This window comes from Urocampus carinirostris, chromosome 14, assembly GCF_059441175.1.
Source record: "Urocampus carinirostris isolate Australia breed hairy pipefish chromosome 14, RoL_Ucar_1.0, whole genome shotgun sequence".
In the NCBI taxonomy this organism is placed as follows: domain Eukaryota; kingdom Metazoa; phylum Chordata; class Actinopteri; order Syngnathiformes; family Syngnathidae; genus Urocampus; species Urocampus carinirostris.
The window spans coordinates 38,617,254-38,633,813 of NC_142362.1; the positions used below are offsets into that span (position 1 = coordinate 38,617,254).

Sequence of the window (16,560 nt, forward strand, 5' to 3'; positions counted from 1 at the left end):
GCAGTGGTTAGCGCGTGTGCGGCACAGTTCTATGGACTTGGGAACCTCCTGTGTGGGTTCAAATCCAGCTACCAGACTTACTGTGCGGAGTTTGTATGTTCTCCCCGTGCTTGTGTGGGTTTCCTTCGGGTACTCCGGTTTCCTCCCACATTCCAAAGACATGCATTTCAGGTGGATTGGCCGGTCCAAATTGTCCCTAGGTGTGAATGAGCGAGCGAGTTGTCTGTCCCAGTGTGCCCTGCGATTGGCTGGCAACCAGTTCAGGGTGTCCCCTGCCCACTGCCCGATGATTGCTGGGATGGGCTCCAGGACCCCCACGACCCTACTGAGGATAAGCGGTGCAGCTAATGAGATGAGATGAGATATAGAATATGTATTTTCGATAGCAGTAGTTATCCGTTTGAGAACTAATATATTAAGAGTTTCTTTGGATATTATACGTTATAGGAGTTGATATTAGTATATAATTGCAGGTTTGAAGTGTCATTTCCACCATAAAGAGCCAGCTGACCTACGCTGGGTTAGTTTGGCACTCAAGCTGCACAGTAGCAAACAGGAGGAGGCTGCTGAGGGTGACAGATACTGCACACCACTGCCTTCCTTGTATGACGTTTGCAATTCCAAATTCCTGAACAGAGCAAAAGGCATCATCAAGGACATTATTCACCCCGGCGTCTAAATGTTCAACCGGCTACCCTATGGTAGGCGAAACTGATCAATTCAGGCCAGAACAAATAGACTCTGAGACAGCTTCTTCCCTAAAACTGTCACAATGCTTAATTCAGATCTGCACTGAACTGATATACTGTACTTTGCACGGAATGTCATTTGCAACAAATCCGGAGTATAGGGAGCACCTGATTATAAGCCGCACGCACCACATTTTGCGGACATAATTAGTTTTGTCGTTACACAAGCCGCACCTGTATATAAGCCGCATGCGCCAACATTTAAACATGTAACACAGTCACAAGTTTAACCCAAAACCTGACTTTAGGTGCCGCGATTGTAACTGCAGATATAATACACAATCCACCCACCACAATCAGCAACATGAACGGAAAATGATAACGGTAGGTAGAATTTAATACAAACCTTTAAAGTCCAGGTCCCGTTAAAAGCAATCCAACGAAAAAAATTTATATTTCCAAAGTTAAGGGTAGGAAAAATATATATCCACTATTGTCCGCTGCAACAACAAAGAGATTTAACTCAGCTTTACCCCACTTCCCGTCAGCCCGCGTTTGCTCCGCCCCTTCTTTTTGATTCGCTCGTAGAAAACATATCACAATAAGTTTCTAAACTAAATACATTACAAAAATATACAGTTGCAAATACATATTATACATGGTTACACATATTTACAAAGAAAGACGGTACACCGAGAGAGTTTTCAAAGCTTTAATAATAATAATATAACTTTCATCGAAAACCGTGCCTGTGAAAGGTACCACCACGCTACTCCTAACACGCTCGCAACGCATAATGCGCAGCTGTTAAAAAAAGCCGTAATGCAATTGCGAAATTCACGTTAAACAGTCTTCAGCTTTCTCCGAATAACTGTCGCCATCAAGGGCGTTTTCCTCATAATCGGAACGAACCTTTGTCATACGGACAATTCGAACGTAAACTAAGAGGATGCAGATGTAATTTACCTCGGCACACAATTCCACCGGTCTAAATCTTACCTTTTGTACTCGAGTGCCGCTGGTGGCCGTTAGAAAAATTACATAAATTGGCCGCTTCACTGAATAAGCCGCAGGGCTGAACATTTGGGGAAAAAAGTAGCGGCTTATAATCCGAATTTACGGTATGTAAATAACCAATATTTGTCATTGATCGCTGCTATTTCAGTTGCTGTCAACTGGGCTATTTGGTTGTGTTCTGTCTTGTGTTGTGTTGTTGTGATAACTACTTTTAGCATAACGGTAATCAAACAACTTAAATGCTATGTTACTTTTAATTCTTTCTGTATATGTGCAAAATATGGAGCAGTTTTAAATTTCATGTTACTCAATTTAATGACAATAAAGGCATTCTATTTTATTCTATTCTATTCTATTCTATTCTTCTAATTTCCTTTTTATGGTGTAAGTTTTGGTTTTCTTGCAAAGATAAACAAAAGAGGGGTAGGTAGGCACTTAAAAGCTTTGGCTTCAGCCTACTCCCTCGGGGCACATTAAAGTATTATATTATTGATTGTACATGGTTTTCTTGTGCAAATATTTTGTTGTTTCCTTTAGATAATTAATGGATGATTTTTTTTGTGCTTCGCCTAAATAAAAAGCCACAAACACAGTGAGGCATATGTGTTTATCATTGCTACAGATCTTTGTTTGACAACATGAATGAGTCAGCAAGTTCTTGTCTTTTCCCACAAGCACTCGCACAATAATGACACACATTGCGAGTAAGGCAGCCATAAATAATCTCTAGCAAGCATTGTGCCTCTGTCAACAGTAGATTTAAAAAAATAAATAAAAACTGTCTGTTTGTACAGGCTGCCTGCAAGCTTGAGTGTAAAGAAATGATGGACTAGCGCATCGGTGTCCAAACTACGGCCCGCGGGCCAACTAGTTTTTATTGGCCCGCAGCAAATTCTGAAAATATAGTCGAGTATGGCCCGCACATGGCGCTTGAGCTCAACTCTGTTGCACTTCTCAATTTCAACACTAGATGGAGCCAGTAACAGAAAAGGTGCTACTCCACATATGCATTTGAGATCCCCTGAACTGGAAAACATTAGAATTGTGTTTTCTTTGCTTATTTAATGAACCTCATTGACATTCATTTAAACTGTCATTGAAATTTAAAGTGTATTACTGAGTAACTTATTCTGACACCAAATAGATTGATTGTTAATTCTAAACCCTATCAGTGCAGATTAACGTTAATTTTGCTACTAAAAATAGGTTAACAACGAAATTAGAGTAGATGACCGGCTATCAAAATGAAAAATAAATAAAACATACATCCATCCATTATCTGCACCGCTTATCTTCAGTAAGGTTGCGGGGGTGCTGGACCCCATCCTAGCTGTCTTCGGGCAGTGGGCAGGGGACACCCTGAACTGGTTGCCAGCTAGTCGCAGGGCACACAGGGACAGACAGGTCACTCGCTCATTTACACCTAGGGACAATTTGGACCGGCCAATTGACCTGACATGCATGTTTTTGGAATGTGGGAGGAAGCTGAAGTGCCCGGAGGAAACACACGCAACCCACGGGGAGAACATGCAAACTCCACACAGGAAGGTTTGATCTCATGACCTCAGAACTGTGTCGCACACGCGCTAACCACTGCCCTGCCATGCTGCCCGAAATTAAACATAATTAACCAAATAAATATTACCACTCCTCAAACCTAGGACAAGTCCAGTAGCTTTTTTTCCCTCTGTCTAACAGCATAGGAGCTACACTCTGGTATTGCTGAGGTTCTTATTCGAGACTGTATCGCTATATACAAAAAATGTAATCAACATTTTTTTCTCCACCGGGCCCTTTCAAAAAAATCTTTAAGCCAATGCAGCCCGCGACTCAAAAAGTTTGCCCACCCCTGGACTAGCGGAAATGACTTCCTCAGTAAAAGATGTTTCACCGACTTGTATCTATCTTCCACTTCTTCATCTTACTTGAAGACTACGGACAATTCCTCCAAAGCAGGGGTCTCAAACAAGTAAACCCGGGGGCCAATTGTAGACCGCGGGATGATAGTGTGAAGCCCCTGCTTTAAGATTATTGACTCTGCATGTGGCGTCACATTGCCTTCCCTGGCAGAATGAGCGCCATGACGGATGGCCAGAGGCACCTTAGCAGACAGCACTTAAACGAGCATTTCAGTTGAAGCAAATATCGATAATCACGACAAACGAACATAACCACTACTTTTTAGGATCGTGACTTTTTTTGTGAGGTGGGCAGTGCTAACTGACAAGGTTCTAAGTAGGGCACCACTATTAGCCAAAATCGAATTGATACGTTGCGTGAAAGTGTAATCGTAAGACATTGCATTTTTTTTCAAGGATTTGTAGTTTGTTAATTGATTGATGGAGTGTTTGGCCAACTAGAACGGCGCTATATAATAGAGAAACGCGCTGGTGTTTTGGCTTGTTGGCTTTTTTTCTCCTCCTGCAATTTGGGTTAATTAGTTTATTGGTTAATTAACATGTTTATGTATAGTATAGTATATTTATTGGATGATAAACATGGTTTTGTCTTGCCGCTGCGCTCCTATCTTCCCTGGAGAGCTGTGGAGGGGAGAAGTTGAATGATACCATTTCATAGGATTATTTTTTAATCTACAGTGAACTTTTACAAATGGGCTTAACCAGACTGTTTTCTTATATTTCTTTGTAATCTTGTGTAAGGTCTCCATTTTACCATTGCTTCTTAGATGGTCAAAGGGATCCCTAACTTGTCACGGGTACCGTCTCATGCTGACTCAAGAGGCAACACCAAAAATCAGCAGAGCATGCGCCTTGGTATTCCAAGGCGGTCTCCTATCAAAATACAAACCAGGCCCAACCCTGCTAAGCTTCCCAACATCAGGCGTTTTCAAGTTTTTGAGTAGTAGGGTTAAATGTCACCCCAGTTTTACATAACTTTGTTAGGCAGCTTATGAATAACTCAATTTTATTTCGTTTTTTCCTCTTTACTTGTTAACCTTAGTTATTTCCTAGTAACCTGTTTTCATGAATTACATTTGGAAATTAGTATTAGATGTGCATAATTCCAACTTATTTTTTTTTTTAAGTTGCCAATGGAGTTGAACAGTCTAGCTCAGAATCAGAAAAAGGGAAAACTTAGCCAAATAAGATCCTCCTTGTCTCCATTAAACTATTCAACCATTGCAAGTTGGTTCCAAATGTCTGTCTTAGAATAGGCACTGTACGTTCTCTTAACCAGAGTTTCTGGCATGATGACAGATTTATGAGTGGACTTCTGAGATTGAGAAAAAAGGGGGTGTTTCTGAGAAAAAAAAGTTAAAGGTTATAGGTCAGGGTGCTGAAGGGTTGAGGGTCAGGGGCACACAGCTGCAAGGCTCAGCCCAAATTTGGAAGGAGGAGGAAGTCTTATTAACGTCAAGCGTGTCCACGCAACAGTAAAAGAGCAGTGACCACGGATTGGAGTTGGGAAACTTTCAAGGTTCATTAAAATTATTTGAACCTGGAAATGGAATGTACAAAATGGATGATGCTGGTCCTAACATATAAGCAAAAATGAAACCCTCTCCTGGATTTGATTTAAATGTACTTTGATATGATTTAATGTTTACTCACATGTACAAGTTGGTCTTGGGTGTCATATTCCTTGCAACAACCCTCCCAGTGACAGTTGGTCTCATATATGGCTTCAGGTTCCTGTTTGCACTCATCTTTGTCAAGCTCCTCACGTGGGTCCAACATGCCACTGCTAGGTTCCTACGGAGAAGAGACACAACAATGTAATTTAATGAAATGTAAAACCATTACTGCTACATAAAACGTCTAGACATCAAGAGATACAGCCAGTGTGACAAACAGTCCGCAACAAGATCATAGGGTACGATGGACCCAACGAGGAACTGTTGTCAACTGTGCAAACAAAAACTGCAGTGGTATGGTCACTTGGTGATGTAATTTGTTGTCATTCATTCTGAATATGCATTACAAGGCTTTCACAATTTCTCCAAACAAAAACATGTATCATCAGGACTGGCCAAGATCATTTTCCAGGGAACAGTCCAAAGGGGCAGGAGGAGAGGAATATGTAAATCTAACTGGGCCAGCAACATTCAGGGGTGGACTGGTGCCAAGTTTTCCACCCAAACTCATGCCAAGAATTGTAAGCTGTGGTGAGAGCTGTCCAGAGTTGCATCCTCAGTGGTGCCTTGACGACCCAGACAGTTAAGAGATCCGTGTAATGTGAAAATTGAATACTACTTCTAAAGAAATTTGTTCATTTCAAAATATGTTGCCCTTCGTTTCCTTTCTTTTTTTAAGAATCAACGGGATGAAATAAGTGCAATAAATCTGATTCATCGGGCTTTCGTTGTCTTGCAGATTGTTCTTGGAGATATGCCTTTCCAATTATCTACACTATAATTTAGGGTCAACAAGGTTTAGGAAGTGACGTTGTTGTTAACTGACTTGTGGGTATAGTATGTCCAATGGGTATATTTACATGTATGAAATCATCTGACTAGAATAAGAATCAGGATTTTTGGACCAATTCAAATAAACCTTTTACATGCCTAGGGACAAACGAACATACCCATATACGTGAGATTTGCTAGCAATCCAATTGCAAACTTGATTCCTCCTCACTCCAAAAGTGAGCTCAATTACTGCGACTCAAGTGTTTACGAGTTGGTACTTTCTCACCAGAAGTATGAAGTAACACTATATTTGTATGGATACAAATTTGGAAGTTTTCGCCATGGAGACAGAATCAAAATGGAAATGTCCCGCAGAAATCAAGCAATACACATGAGGCTTGTTAAGCCTGATACTGCGTGTATCGTTTGTCTCTGTACTACAAGTCCACAGTTGTTTGCTGCACCAGTAAATCAAAAATAATCTCCGGATGAAGAATCTTTGCGTGCGAGGTTTGTGAATGAGTAATCGAACAGGTATACATGTCCAACTAATCCGTGAATGAAAGGACTAACACAACACTTTCAATCAGATTGTGCAGTCCGACTAAGACCAGAATTGGATCGTAGTCCGCATTTACATCGCTTTGCATAACCAGAGAAACACCATGTAAACATACTGAGTAATGAGTTTCTTGATTACATTAATGGCTGTTAATCGTGATCGGTAGTAAAAATAATTGGTAAGAATTTTGTGAGTCTATACGTATTTCATTATCAATACTGCTAACAAAACCAACTCCTTATAGATAGAGCTGTTATTGATTTGCATTTGTGATTTCAATTCTACACCATATTGGTAAGCCCTCTTAAAGAGCTGTTTTTGTTGTACTGTTTTACTATGTCTATCCAACAGCTTCTACAGCAGCTTTAGTAGGGATGCCCAGACCTTCCTGTGGCTAGCTACTTTGTCCAGCTCATACAAGGGGATACATTGTAGGAGAAAATGTAGGTTCGATAATCTTTTAAGTCTTCTTTCGTGAATTAAGTACATCGGGAACCAGCCATGAGGGGGAGCCTTTTATTTCGTCATCCCAAAAGAACTCAGAGAACTCCAGACATAACAATGCTTTTATAGCTTCAGCCCAAAAGGCGGCCCTAGTCCTCAGTAATCAACACGGACATGTTGTTCGTACCCTTATTAGGACATGTTGTTGCCTCAGTTTGCTCAGAGAGTCCTTGAAGAAAGGCCTTGCAGGTCTCATGCCCATTTTGGTAAACTCGACTATCTTGTCAAGGATCTTCTCGAATGATGTCAACATTCCCTCACTACTGTAAGCAAGTCTTTCTACATTTCTAAATGTATGCAACTCTATTCTACAAATGTAAGTCTATTTTCCACAACAACATAAGCGTTACCAGCCTAAATATGTACTATACTCACTGCTCCGGAGTTTAGTCCTACAGTGGAACCTCGGTTTTCGAACGCCTCTCAGTTCGAACAAATCGGTTCTCGACCAAAAATTTCGAGAAATTCTTGCTTCACTTCTCGTTCAAAAAAATCGGAGTTCGAACGGCGGTACGCTACGGTGCGATGGTGAGCGGCGTACCCCTCATGAAGAACTGTTATGACGTGCGCGCGCATTTCTTTTTGCTTTCGCTTTAGATATCGGTGAACGGAGTGTTTTTTTTTTTTTTTTTCACTTTTTATTTCTCACACCAATTTTGACAGAGGTTTGATTCCTCCATCATACATCAACACAAAATATATACACTTGACACACTCATAAATAACAGAAGAAACAACAAAGAAGAAAAAAATACTATTAATAGAAAGGAAGAATAAATGTTCATACAATACATCCATACAAAAAGAAATATATATATATATATATATATATATATATATATATATATATATATATATATACATATATATAAAATAATAAATCAAAATATACACCCAAAAAAAAAAAAAAAAAAAAAAAAAAAAAAAAAAAAAAAACAACGCACATAATAAATAGGGGGAGGTGTTTAGACATCAAGTAAAATTTGTGTGATAGGCTTCCATCTTTTCTCAAATTTCTCAAAGTTTCAGTTGAAGTCTTGCAGTGATTTTTTCCATAATGTACATTTGCTTTAATTTGTCTCTCCATTGTTTTATGTCAGGAGGTTGTGGTTTCAGCCAGGACACTGTGATCATTTTCTTTGCTACCAGAAGCATTACCCTTAGTATATATTTCTGTTGACCAGATAGTAATTCTTCTGGCAAAATTCCTATTACGTAAGCCTTTGGGTCCAACCGCAACTCCCAGCCCGTGATTAATTTTATTTCTCTCTGGATACTTCTCCAAAAATTTAATATTACAGGGCAATTCCAGAAAATATGCGTAAAGTCACCGACCCCCCCACAGTTACGCCAGCATAGATTTGAGGTATTTTTATATTTTGAAGTGATAGAGGGTGTATAGAAGAATCGCATTTTTACTTTCCATTCAAACTCCCTCCATGTCGGGCTGTTGGTTATTTTGTGTCCCTCTTTCAATGTTTTTTCCCATTCGTTGTCTTTTATCGCTACATTAGTTTCTTGTTCCCATTTTTCCTTAACTGCCATGTCCTCATTACTGAGATCCATTCTCAGGGCTTTATATAGTTTTGATATAACCCCCTTTATTGATTACCCTTTTGTATACGATATTAATAATTCCTCTACCTTAGTTGGCTCCTTACATATTTTCCCCCATTCCTCGTGTTTCTGGAGGTAATGCCTTAGTTGCAAATATTTGTAAAAATCATTTCTGGGTAGGTCAAACTCTTGAACGGAGTGTTTTAGCCTCTAATTATGCCTCCCAAGAAGGTCGGTGCAAGCAGCAAAGTTGCTACAGGTGAAAAAAGAAGGGTAGTGCGTACAACTATTGCATTTAAGAAAGAAATAATAGCAAAATATGAAGAAGGTGTGCGAGTTTCCGATCTTGCTATACATACAGCATGGCTTCTGCTAAGCACCACAAAGGTAAGAAATCCTATTCATAATTCTTTTTTTTATCCTTTAACCGCTCACCACTTTTTGTGGAGACCCGGGTGCTAAATGACGTGTAAACGACCTGATTTTTTTAGTTGTACACGTTCATGTTAGCGTAATCTTTCGTACGGAAGATTACACTAACGCAAACGTACGATTAGCCTGGGTTAGCTTCATGTTCAGGTCAGGGTGTTGGAACGGATTAAAATGATTTTACATTACTTTTAATGGCAAAAACGATTTTTGGTGATCGACCAAATCGGTTTTCGAACAGGGTTCTTGAACGGATTATGGTCGAGAATCGAGGTTCCACTGTATATGCCAAGAACACCTCTCCAGGGAGGTTTCCAGAGGGCATCCAAAATAGATGCCACAACCCCTCAACTTGTTCCTTCTAATGTAATATACTTGGTTTATTGCTTGATTTTCTGCTACAAGGGGTTAAATAACACCCAAAAACTGGTTTCAGAAAGGTCCTGTGTCTTTACTGTACTCACCACAGAGCTTGGTGAAATGGAAAGAGGTCCTTCTACCTCCATCTTAACCTTTGTCCTTTTGCAGTTTAACGGGTTGACTGTGCTGCTTACTGCTTGGTCACCACTTGCATTCTAAGGGACAGATAAAGTATGGTAGACCTCATCATGTAGCCACAAATATTGTCATGGCACAACCAGATGCAGTGACTTAACTCCTTAACGTTCTGATGGCCCGCGGGTGGGCCATCGGACTGTTGATAAACAAAGTTGTGTCTGTACAATGTCACCGGTCACTGAAATATGTCATGCCACATATAATTGGAAAACGTAAACTCTTGGGATTCAAGATACAATGACTGACTATTTTAAAATGTACTCAACACAGAAACATCACTATGAGTCTGAAAAAAAGATACCCGAAAACTATGACACTGGCATAGGTCACCAGTTACATCCCATGGCAGTCGTTATTTTGAATCATTAGTGAATTCAACGGTGTAAAGTATTTACTCCCAAAAAGACGTTAAAGCCAAAAGATGCATCGTTTGCTGATCCTTGTTGTAATCAGTATGTTTCATTCCATAAATCCCCTTTAAAAATGAACAAATTCGTCACATGATTTCTAATATGGCTGTAGCCTATGACCCTTTGATTGACACCACTCTAAGCAAATTGCAAGCTTTTTTCATGGTCCTTTTCTTGTGACAACCTATTAGGGCCCTTATTCAATCTAAAAAGAACGACACACAGATATACACTGTGTATTCAAATCAGACCCCCAAAATACACGTGTGTAACATCACTCGTGATTCATTTTTAAGCATCATTAAGAGTGCACAATCATGGATTGACTTCTGGAGAAAGGAAGTCAAACATTTACAACTCTTATCCAATTTAGACTGCGTAATGATCGCCTAAGCCACAAGGAAATGTGAAATAAATCAAATTTTTACCATTGATTGCAAGAAGGAAAGCCATTTGTTACAACAAGAGTAGTTTGAACTTCTGAAAGATTTTAAAATTGACCTAAATATGAAGCTATGGCTTTTAAATGGTTTATGGCGTTAGAAAATAAACTCTATTTAACATTAATCAATGTGTATGAGTGGGAGGGACTGATTCATTTTGGCACCTGCAGAAATAGTTACAAAGGTTGATGATCATTGAATTACACGCCCTATAGGGAGCATCTGCTTTTGTAACCTAAGATATTTAGAAAGAAAGGGCTCAGAAGTAAGCCTTTAAAACAGGTTGGAATTTCTTATCAGAGGTTTGGAAACCCCTCTTTTCTTTGCAAGTAAATCCATTGATGTCTTCTCTCCTTATTTTGAGTGTCTACTAAAATTAAACTTCCATCCATCCATCCATTATCTGCACCTCTTATCCTCAGTAGGGTCGCTGGAGCCCATCCCAGCCATCTTCGGGCAGTAGGCAGGGGACACCCTGAACTGGTTGCCAGCCAATTGCAGGGAACACAGGGACAGATTATTCACTCGCTCATTCACACCTAGGGACAATTTGAACCAGCCAATTAACCTGATATGCATGTTTTTGGAATGTGGCAGGAAACCGCAGTGCCCGGAGGAAACCCACACAAGCACGGGGGGAACATGCAAACTCCACACAGGAGGTTTGATCTCACGCCCTCAGAACTGTGCCGCACACGCGCCAACCATTGCGCCGCCGTGCTGCCCATAAAATTAAACTTATCAAGTGCTAACATTTTAAAAAAAAATCATTAGTAAAAGGTAGAATGAAGTTTTAGTTTACAACAAAAATGAATATTATTATTTATTGAGATCAGCCCAAACTGCTTTTCAGTCCATCAAGTATGGTATCAAGGAGGCACTCCTATTTCAATGTGCGAAAAAACAAAAATGAAACATTGATTGCCTTAACTGAAATAACAGTTGGGTTTTTTTGGGCTACCTACTTGAAGTATAAATGACACTAATCTCTCAACATCTTTGAAGGGCTGGGTTTCATGTCCATGATGTTTATTGTCTATGGATAGGGCAAAAGCTGAAGATTGACTCATCTAATATTTATTTTGATAATCAATTCCCTTCTCACCTGGTTAGCTTCTGAGTTGGTGTTGCTTCGAGGGGTGCCCAAAGGTGGAGAGGCCAAGGAATACTGGCGGGCAGCAAACGAAGACTGTGGTGGGTGAATGAGAGGGGGGGTGTGGCCAAAGGCATTCAGATTCCTCTGTTGAGACAACAACTGCTGGTACGCCACCGGGTTGATGGGATGAGGGAAACTGAACGACGGACTACGATTGATAAAAAGGGTAAGACTATTACACAGGGTTCATACAGGGTTAATCTTCAAATAAAGTTTTCATTCATTCATTCATACACCTTGATCATGGCCAAATCCAAGCACTTTCAAGGCCAATTTTTCAAATTTTCCAGTAACTTTAAAATCCTGCTAATTTGAGCTGTTCGTATCTATGATCTACAATCTTTTGGCAATGGGCTGGGATAAACTGACATGAATTCTGCTTCAACAATACACGCACACTTGTTTCGAACACGAAAAGGGCCTCATATGTGTTGGGTCATAATTTAGTTCAATATGGAAGACAAAAAAATAAAGTATTGTATGTATAAAAACATAAAAATGAGCCACATTTTGACTAATTTTAACAATATTAATTGCACCCAAGCAGAGTACATTCAATCTTTCAATTGACAGCGGATCTTTTGCTTTTTGTTTTACTTTATTTTACTTCATATTTATTACGTGTTTTTCATAGGATCTGAGTCTGAATTGGTTGAAATGAAACTTTTAATAATTATTTTAGAGGGGATTTTATCATTTGTTAATAACACTTAAGAGTTGAGAGTTGTAAAGATTTTTTTTTTGCATTTTCAGGGATTTTTTGTTGTTGTTCGACTTTAAATATGTAAGCTAAAATTGTTCTGTATTTTACAATTTATTTTGTAGATCTGTGAATATTTTTATGTATATTTTATTATATGTGTATTATATATATATATATTAAACTTAATAAAATTGTGACTAAGCTAATAAAATAGAAACAAACCTGAGTTATTCATAAGCTTCCTATTTATATATATACAGTATATATATATATATATATATATATATATATATATATATATATATATATATATATATATATATGTAAATATTTATGTATATGATATTGTATAGTTATTTCAGGGATCTCCTGCAAAAAAAAAAAAAAATACTAAATCATTTAGTGCGTAATGTTTTATTATTATTGATAATATATGATTTGAAAAATAGTGAGCCGAGGCAAAAGAGCCAAAGATGAATCCCAACCTGACGCGAACGTAGTGATTTACATTTTTGGCCCAACTTGTATTTTAGGTCAGTGCAACCATACTGTGGAAAAAAGTGCCTGATTGCAACACAGACGTGTCTTTGTGTTGTTGTCAGTGGTGGTTGCCACTGACAAATTGCCTTCACTTATTATTGATAAAAGAAAACTTCAGCAACCTGACATTGACTCCAAAAGTATGGAAAGATAAGTGTAGCGTTTTTGAAATTTTCCACTGCTGTTTAATTCGGATATTTCGTATATATTATAATATATTCGTATATATCAATATTCAAGTACTGTAAAATGTATGAATAATGTTGCCAAATTTATTGACTACATTTTCTTGACGGGTGTCGTGTACGTTTCCAATTTTTGGCGAGGTGGTTTGTATTTAGAGCACATGTGATTAAAAAATAAATAAATAAATAAATAAAAAAAACGGCTGAACATTTTCCTCGGTGCCACTATAAATATAAAAGAGAATAAGCCGCTCTATATTTAAAGTCGCGGTGTTTAAAATGTAGAAAAGTAAAGTAGCAGTTATTAGTCTGGAATTTACGGTATTTATTAACTTTTGTTTAGGTAGTGGCATATTTTAGGTGCTCTTATTCTTTCCTGAAAAGTATTCAGCAAATTATGACTGCTCATCATGACTTTGGACAAACATACGTCACCTAATTGGGATGACGGCTGGAATTGACCTATGGCTAAGCCTCGCCCTGTTATGTGTTTGTTCATTGGTACTTATACGTGATTGTTAGCTGTTGTCCAAGGGGCTCTCATCAACTTAGGAATTTACCCCAAAAAATCTGAATTGTGCATTGGGCTCTGCAGTCTGAAGCTTGCCTATACAATATCTTTTGCAGCTTAGCTTCTGTAACTTAGCTGTAAATACCAAAGATTACAAATGTTGTCAATGCTATGCTGAATGATACAACTAAATACTGAAGAACCAAACTGACGGAAAGGCACTCTTGGTAGCCTAAAACGGCTTCGCCTGGGAAAATATGCGGCTTTGACTTAGACTAGCTGAAGCTTTTCCTCAACCTTCTCAACAATGATAACCTTTAATATAACCCTCCATTGCATAGTTAGGGCCCTTTTGGTGACTTTGAGATTTTATGTGATCTCTTTGGGCCCCAAAAACATAAATTGCCTCCTGCAAAATGTCTCCTACTGTAACACTTGCCACAGAATGTACGAGTGAGTAAAGGGGATGGGGCTTAGCTATAGGTCAGTTGTTCAATGCGTTTCTATTCTACTTTTGCTAAAAAGTTCACTTTTGACTGTAAACCACCTCATGAGATGATAAATACATTCTGCAATATTCAAAAGTTCTTTTACGTTTTTTCTTCTTCTGTTTTTTTGTACTAATTCCTGCTTTTACATTGCCAGTTTTCTTTTTTGGAACATGTATTTTGCCTATGAGAGCGTAAAACCTTTTGCAATATTCAAAATTTCCTCGTTGCTTTTGCGCGGTTAACAGTTTGCGCGGTTAACAGCTTGCGCAAAACATTGGCACATGAAAGACACTGACTAATATGCATACCTGATTCCTCCAACTGAGAGATGTCCGTATGAACTGCTTGCAGCTGAACTAGAACGTGAGTTATTGATGTAGGCAACCAGGGAGTTGGGAGAGGTGCGGATCATGGTCTGGAGGTCAATGCTCGCATCTGATAGTGGGGAGATGGATAGCGCCCTCTTCCTGCTCAGTCGGGGTGTCATTCGGGGACTTGAAAAACGGGAAACTGTGATAAAAACAGAGATGATCTTGATTACACCAGGCATCATTGTGTATTTTCCTTTACTGGACGTTCTCCTTGCACTTTATTTTATTGTAGTTTACTAAATGATAGAAAGTTGTTATTATTTTTTCTTTAAAATCTTTTAGCCATTTGTTATCAAATATAGAATATAAACAACTAATGGGGCCTGAATAATACTGGATTATTCAGTTTAATTTGCATGCATAAGGATTTTTTATATCAAGAAAATGTGTGTTTTGTTACTGACAAAGCCATAAGTCAAGTCAAGTCAAATTTATTTGAATAGCCCTTAATCATAAAATATCTCAAATGACTGCACAGGTAACAGTTACACCATTCACTGATCTTAAACCAACATGCAGGCGAGGAAAAAAACTCAAAAATCTCAGCATAATGAAAATAAAAACCTTGAGAAGGTGCCTCACCAGTGTTATTAAATATTGCGTTACTTATCTGATCTTATACATACATTTGTTAGATTTTCAGTCGGTTCAATTAGGTTCACTAAACTAATTGCGTCGTTTTGAAATGTTTCAACATCCGATGAGTCTGGTCCTCAGCCTCTAACACAGGGGTCGGATAACCTATGGCTCGCGAGCCATATATGGCTCTTTCTATAAGTACCCGTGGCTCGGAGACAAATTTGATTGCATGCAAATTTTCTCCATCTCGTCCAAAACGTAAGCTACTAATTCTGTTCAGATACACACAAAGCCAAACCAAAGCTGACACTGAAGTAGTGCTTGGCAGAATATATAGGGCACGTTTTTCACTACAATTTACAGTCAAGGTGTCACACGAGAAAAAAAAAAAAAAAAAAAAAAAAAAAAAAAAAAAAAACTCGTTCTGGCTGTACATCGCTAAAGAATCCGTTATATAAAACCTCACTATATTATCTGTCTTCAGTGTTCAGATACCTTATGATGAATCCACAGAACACACTGTAAATACGCCAAAACACCGGGAGAGAACTTAAAGTTTTTTGATTAGGTGAGTGGGAGGGATGGGTGGAGCTATGCAAAAAGTGCAAGCACTCCCTCCCATCTCTCGCCCTACGCCGTCTGCGCCATAGATAAGCACATCAGGCTCCCTGTTTGCAGAATGTTGTGACGTTTTTACAAAATAACTGCTTACATCTGGTTTTGAAACCAATATGTATGAAAAAAAAAGGGTCAAAATGAGTTTAACCGATCTTGAGTAATTGCAAGAAAGACAAGTTTAAAGTGGTATGTTTGTTGATTTTGGGACACGGGCTCTGGCATTATTCTCTTTTCATAATTTTTATCAAATCATCAAAAATAAATGTGCTGAAGACTAAGCTTTTGTCTGGGGCGCGGGTTTAGCAATTTAGTAAATTTGTCTCATAATATATGGTGTGGCTCTTTCCCAAAATAAAATTAATATATTTTGCTTTTATGGCTCTTTGAGTCAAAAAGGTTCCCGACCCCTGCTCTAACATAATCTTTTATTTGGTCCTTCCATCCATTTGACACCCCTTGACCAGATTTTCCAGCAATCTAATGTCAGGAAAAAGTTAAGATAATCCATGCACTAATGCTCGACTAAATAATCGCAAAGTTTGCCTCAAATAAAATAAATCCCCAAACACCCTTTATGGGAATTTAAGTGCAGAGATAGACACTTAGTGGTGCCCATTTGGAGAGTATTTATTTTCCTTTTTTGCTTCAGTTTACAGAGATCAATAATGACCGACAAGGTTGTTTAAAAAGTTCCATTATCCTCTGTGGGATGACGCATTTTGTATTTATTTCTTAACATCAAAGGAAAAAAACATGCTGTTTATTTCTAAATGTTTGCGGCTGGGAAAAAACATTTGTCACAGACATGCCTAAACCTCCAAGTTTTTTAGCATACTATCCTATTTAAAATCTAAACGTTTGATCTTTA

General features: G+C 38.5%; 1 protein-coding gene across 1 annotated transcript in view; it reads right to left on the minus strand.

Annotated features, from left to right (window-relative positions):
* gli2a (GLI family zinc finger 2a) overlaps positions 1 to 16,560 on the minus strand; it is a 146,258-nt gene that overhangs the window by 16,120 nt on the left and 113,578 nt on the right. Inside the window, exons 6-9 of the mRNA XM_088352835.1 lie at positions 14,433 to 14,634; positions 11,644 to 11,842; positions 9,592 to 9,702; positions 5,279 to 5,419 (exon numbers count right to left, since the gene is read on the minus strand). Coding sequence (XP_088208961.1) covers positions 5,279 to 5,419; positions 9,592 to 9,702; positions 11,644 to 11,842; positions 14,433 to 14,634 — 653 coding nt within the window. The remainder of the gene's footprint in view (positions 1 to 5,278; positions 5,420 to 9,591; positions 9,703 to 11,643; positions 11,843 to 14,432; positions 14,635 to 16,560) is intronic.